The sequence below is a fragment of the Thrips palmi genome, unplaced genomic scaffold, assembly GCF_012932325.1.
Source record: "Thrips palmi isolate BJ-2018 unplaced genomic scaffold, TpBJ-2018v1 HiC_scaffold_2, whole genome shotgun sequence".
Taxonomy (NCBI): Eukaryota; Metazoa; Arthropoda; class Insecta; order Thysanoptera; family Thripidae; genus Thrips; species Thrips palmi.
The window spans coordinates 11,875,234-11,881,180 of record NW_023144629.1 but is presented as its reverse complement, the minus strand read 5'-3'; the positions used below and the strand labels follow the sequence as shown (position 1 = coordinate 11,881,180).

Here is a 5,947-nt window from a genome sequence, read left to right as displayed (position 1 = left end):
TTCCTCTAGATGGTAAATTACTTCCCAGGTTCTATCGAAGAGCTGGCTGGCAGAAAGGTCATCCGTTGAAAAAATAGCCACCACATCTTTGACTTCACTTGTTATGCCTTGGGCCATAAACACCAGCACTTTCTTTGCCAGTCTAGGCTTGTACGTTTTGCTGCTGATCTCATCCTGCATCCTCTTCAGTTCTTCTTCCACCCCGCTTAGTTTGGTATATCTAATGAGTTCTCCAGTTGACCGAGAGAAAACTAAGCCTGATCTAATATGCATCTCGTCAAACATAAGATTGACGTACCAGTGGTGATCTTCTCCTCCACATTTCATAATTTTTTCTTTGATTTGGTCTGTCAGTTCCTGCTGACAACCTTCTTGAGGCTCAATAAAGTGGCTGTAGTCAAATAGACGTCTGCTAGAAGGCAATGTAAATATTTGACTTTCATTAATGAACTCGTGTGCTGAGTCAGAGAGAGAATGTAAATACAGTGCCAAACGAATCAACATGGGGTGCCACCTCATGCCTCTTTTGTCATTGAGAGACAAGATTTTCATCTGAGACTCCCAGAACAGCCTCTGCAACGGAGTCATTTTATGCTGGTGCACCCTCAGTATAGAAGAAAGGTCATCATTCAGAACTTCATCAAGCTTTATTTGGAGAGAATCCAATCTTTTTTGTAAGCGATCAGCGCGTTTCTTTTCTTGCTTGTGCATTTTTCGAAATTTGTTCTTCTTGGCTATAATTGCTTCTTTTGACAAGTCTACATCACGAAGCGTTGGACAGTCATCTGTTTCCTTCTCTCTTCTCAGCTTTTCTCTTTCAAATTTTTTAATTTGAGCTTGACAAGAGAAACAAATTTTACGGCCACCAGGAGAATTAATCAGATAGAGACAATGTGCATTCCTAAAACATGGAGAGTCTACTGATGAGCTGTAATCCAAAAATCCTTTCGCTGATTCCCACATATCTTCATGTGAATCAATTCCTGCACAAACTTTGAATCCTTGAAGTCTTGTCACCAGCTCAAACAAATAATCAGCCAAACTGCCAATATTTTGGGGATCAGGAATGGTTTGACAATCAAAGACTACATTTTCTCTTGGAACAGGCATACCCTGCACAAACAAGCCAACAGACCCATTGGTGTGGTCGTAGTAAATGCAGTTTTGGACAGCAGCATTTTTGTGGTGTTGAGTTTCATCAGTCGCAATACATTGTTTTCCAAAATTTCGGTCTGCCAACCTTTTGGCAGTAACAACTTTAAATTGTCCACTAAAGTTAAAACAAAGATCTGAAAAAAAAAAAAAAGATTATGATTTTTAATACAATACATAGATAAAAAATCTAAAATAATTGTAATGAGTAAATAAAAAGCTCTCACATCAGGCTCCAAGGCTGATGGTTTTTTCTGAACTCCAGCATCAGGTTCTGAAGTTTCGGTTTCCTTGGTCTGATTAGTGTTTTCTTTGCTAAGAGTAGTTTCACACTGTCTTGAAACATTAGAGTCTGATTCTGCCAGAGATGTGACAAGGCCAGATGGAGAACTACCAGGAAATATCTGAAAGCAACCATTTATATATTTAATTGATCGTCAGTAAAGCAAATTAAAACAATCTACAAAATATTAACAAGCACTCTTACCTTGGGGTCAACAGGAGGTTCATTCTGAATCCCAGCATCAGTAGTTTCTGAAGCCTTTGTATCTTTAATCTGTTTGGCACTAGTTTCACAGAGTGTAGTTTCACACTGTCTTGAAACATTAGAGTCTGATTCTGCCAGAGATGTGACAAGGCCAGATGGAAACCTACCAGGAAATATCTGAAAGCAACCATTTATATATTTAATTGATCGTCAGTAAAGCAAATTAAAACAATCTACAAAATATTAACAAGCACTCTTACCTTGGGGTCAACAGGAGGTTCATTCTGAATCCCAGCATCAGTAGTTTCTGAAGCCTTTGTATCTTTAATCTGTTTGGCACTAGTTTCACAGAGAGTAGTTTCACTCTGGCTTGAAAAATGAGAGTCTGATTCTGCCAGAGATGTGACAAGGCCAGATGGAGAACTACCAGGAAATATCTGAAAGCAACCATTTATATATTTAATTGATCGTCAGAAAAGCAAATTAAAACAATCTACAAAATATTAACAAGCACTCTTACACGGTGAAACCAATGTCTGGAAATTTCCAGACATTTTTTCCCATTTCCAGACATTGTCTGGAAATGGCCGTTTTTTTCCAGACAATGTCTGGAAATGTCTACTTTTTCCAGATAATGTCTGGAAGTGGTCAAATCCCAGATATATATCTGGAAAAAAAACGGCATTTCCAGACAATGTCTGGAAATAACATTTTCCAGATAATATCTGGAAATTTCCCAGATAATGTCTGGAAACAAAGGCCTTGACGCCGAGGTCCACGGATTTGCGACCTGGGGGTCCCCGATGGTGTCCTCGAGGTCCCCAGGACACGAGGAGTCCAACGCCGAGGTCGCCGACGCTCTAGGACAAGCGGTTCCGGAGATACGAGGACGTACCACAAGGAGTCCGTCAAAGCAACTTTTTAGTTGGAGGCCAAAATCATCATCGGCCTCTGGCTGCGTTCCACTTGGGTGTCCGGGACTTTTGACTTCAGCATCGTGTTAAGGTAGTGCTAGACTACCCGGAACCCGTCAGAGGTCGCCGTCGGACCACCGGTGCGCCCAGGATGCCGACGAACGTGGCGGCTGTGCCGCCACACGGTTCAACACCGTTGTCGCCACCACCCAGGTGGTCCCCGATGGTGTCCTCGAGGTCCCCAGGACACGGGGAGTCCAACGCCGAGGTCGCCGACGCTCTAGGACAAGCGGTTCCGGAGATACGAGGACGTACCACAAGGTGTCCGTCAAAGCAACTTTTTAATTGGAGGCCAAAATCATCATCGGCGTCTGGCTGCGTTCCACTTGGGTGTCCGGGACTTTTGACTTCAGCATCGTGTTAAGGTAGTGCTAGACTACCAGGAACCCGTCAGGGGTCGCCGTCGGACCAACGGTGCGCCCAGGATGCCGACGAACGTGAGGCACGCCGGAGCGCCGTGGCGTGCCGGGTGCCTAAACGATCATCGCCACCGCTGCGGCCGCGGCCGCTGCCGCCGGGTCCTCCGCACCAACCGCGAGCTTGGACGACGGAGGCCGACGCCGTTGGCACCGACGCCGCCGACGTGTACGTCGACGCCAGAGGCCGAAGCGGCCGTTAGAACACACTAACGGCCGACTAAGCACGTGGTGGCGTCGACGTACACGTCGGCGGCGTCGGTGCCAACGGCGTCGGCCTCCGTCGTCCAAGCTCGCGGTTGGTGCGGAGGACCCGGCGGCAGCGGCCGCGGCCGCAGCGGTGGCGATGATCGTTTAGGCACCCGGCACGCCACGGCGCTCCGGCGTGCCTCACGTTCGTCGGCATCCTGGGCGCACCGTTGGTCCGACGGCGACCCCTGACGGGTTCCTGGTAGTCTAGCACTACCTTAACACGATGATGAAGTCAAAAGTCCCGGACACCCAAGTGGAACGCAGCCAGAGGCCGATGATGATTTTGGCCTCCAACTAAAAAGTTGCTTTGACGGACTCCTTGTGGTACGTCCTCGTATCTCCGGAACCGCTTGTCCTAGAGCGTCGGCGACCTCGGCGTTGGACTCTCCGTGTCCTGGGGACCTCGAGGACACCATTGGGGACCACCTGGGTGGTGGCGACAACGGTGTTGAACCGTGTGGCGGCACAGCAGCCACGTTCGTCGGCATCCTGGGCGCACCGGTGGTCCGACGGCGACCTCTGACGGGTTCCTGGTAGTCTAGCACTACCTTAACACGATGCTGAAGTCAAAAGTCCCGGACACCCAAGTGGAACGCAGCCAGAGGCCGATGATGATTTTGGCCTCCAACTAAAAAGTTGCTTTGACGGACTCCTTGTGGTACGTCCTCGTATCTCCGGAACCGCTTGTCCTAGAGCGTCGGCGACCTCGGCGTTGGACTCCTCGTGTCCTGGGGACCTCGAGGACACCATCGGGGACCCCCAGGTCGCAAATCCGTGGACCTCGGCGTCAAGGCCTTTGTTTCCAGACATTATCTGGGAAATTTCCAGATATTATCTGGAAAATGTTATTTCCAGACATTGTCGGGAAATGCCGTTTTTTTTTCAGATATATATCTGGGATTTGACCATTTCCAGACATTATCTGGAAAAAGTAGACATTTCCAGACATTGTCTGGAAAAAAACGGCCATTTCCAGACAATGTCTGGAAATGGGAAAAAATGTCTGGAAATTTCCAGACATCGGTTTCACCGTGTACCTTGGGGTCAACAGGAGGTTCATTCTGAATCCCAGCATCAGTAGTTTCTGAAGCCTTTGTATCTTTAATCTGTTTGGCACTAGTTTCACAGAGAGTAGTTTCACTCTGGCTTGAAAAATGAGAGTCTGATTCTGCCAGAGCTGTGACAAGAAGGCCAGATGCAGAACTGCCAGAAAATATCTGAAAGCATTTATTTGATTGATGATAATTATTAGTAAAGCAAATAAAAACAATATACAATAAATATTTAGAAACACTCTTACCCTAGAGTCAACAGGCGGATCATTCTGAATCTCTGCATCAATAGTTTCTGAAGCCTGGGTCTCTTTAGTCTGTTTGGCACTGGTTTCACATTGACTTGTTTCACTCTCACTTAAAATGTTTGAATCAGATTCAGTCGGAGCTGTGATAGGAAGGCTAGGTGTAGAAACATCAGGCGACATCTGGAATCAAATTTTTTCAGATAATTATAGAACTTATATTTCCGTAAATAGACAGAGCTGAAGATTTAGTATTTTGATTTAGTACTATGCAAAAAACAACTTACACCAATGTCAAAGTCTGACCAGTCCACACCTTCAAACACAGAGGGCTCAGTAATTTTTTCTTTACTTTCAGTGTTTGCTTGATTAGGTTCATCATTACTCTCGATAATTTTTTCTGTACTTTGAGTGTTTGCTTGATTTGGTTCATCATTACTCTCACTTTCAATCTCACTTTCACTTGTCATTCTATCTTCAATATTTATAAAACCAATCTAATGAGAATAAAGGGAGCATTAGTTCAGAGTAAATGGCACTAGATGCATAAAAGAATGATGAAAGAACGAATATGAACTTACTGTTCTGGGAGGCCGTTTTCTTTCACGTGATAAGAATGTTCTCCTTCTCTTTTTCTTTGGTACATTTAACTCAACCAGATCAACCTGAAAATAAAACGATAATTTAATAATATATCAGCATTTCAAATATATTTCATTACAATCTTAATCATGAAATGAACTGGCTTACATCTTCATCACTCGAGTCTACTTGAAACTCTGATGCAGTAGTAGAAAAGTCTTCTTCAGAAGCTGAACAAATGAGGTGAGCTTCACCAAGAGGCCTGCTACATTTTGTGGCATTCAGACTAGGATTCTGTCAAAAAAAAGAATAGAAGATGTCACATAAGTTCACACGAATATGCTGGCAAGAGCTTTAAGTGAAATCTCACCATACTAGCATCTGCTTCGGAAGAAGCAGACTTATTAGATGAAGCGGAGGCACTTCTGCTGTCCTGTAAATCATAATAGCAAAGGTTTACCACTTTAATTTAATAAGTATTTAGAAACAAAATTCATACATTGAACAACACTCCTAACCTGCTTCCAGGATCCTTTCCTCTTGCGGCCAATGCCACCGCCCCTCCTAATCCTTCCTCTAAATCCTCTGTTAGGGACCTGGGACAAAGATAAGTGATAAACTTTAGTAAATAAGACATACATTCAAAGACACAAAAAGAACAATTTATTAGACCCATCAGCCCAAACAAAGAAGATGAACAGAACGGTAAACATTTCATAGTATTTATAGAACCAAACCGTGATATAGAATAAAAGTAACACACCTCCTCTTCCTCATCTGAAGCCAT

The 5,947-nt window shown here is 44.6% G+C and overlaps 1 protein-coding gene across 1 annotated transcript; it reads right to left on the bottom strand.

Moving 5' to 3' along the window:
- Nucleotides 1–994: 994 nt before the first annotated feature.
- LOC117647742 lies at nucleotides 995–5,947 on the bottom strand. The gene is made up of 12 exons (XM_034389639.1): nucleotides 5,924–5,947; nucleotides 5,679–5,756; nucleotides 5,531–5,593; nucleotides 5,329–5,454; nucleotides 5,160–5,243; nucleotides 4,866–5,075; nucleotides 4,582–4,761; nucleotides 4,319–4,498; nucleotides 1,900–2,076; nucleotides 1,640–1,816; nucleotides 1,380–1,556; nucleotides 995–1,289 (listed from the first exon to the last, which is right to left on the bottom strand). The coding sequence occupies exons 1-12, from the start codon at nucleotides 5,945–5,947 to the stop codon at nucleotides 1,086–1,088; spliced, it is 1,680 nt and encodes a 559-aa protein (XP_034245530.1). The 3' UTR covers nucleotides 995–1,085.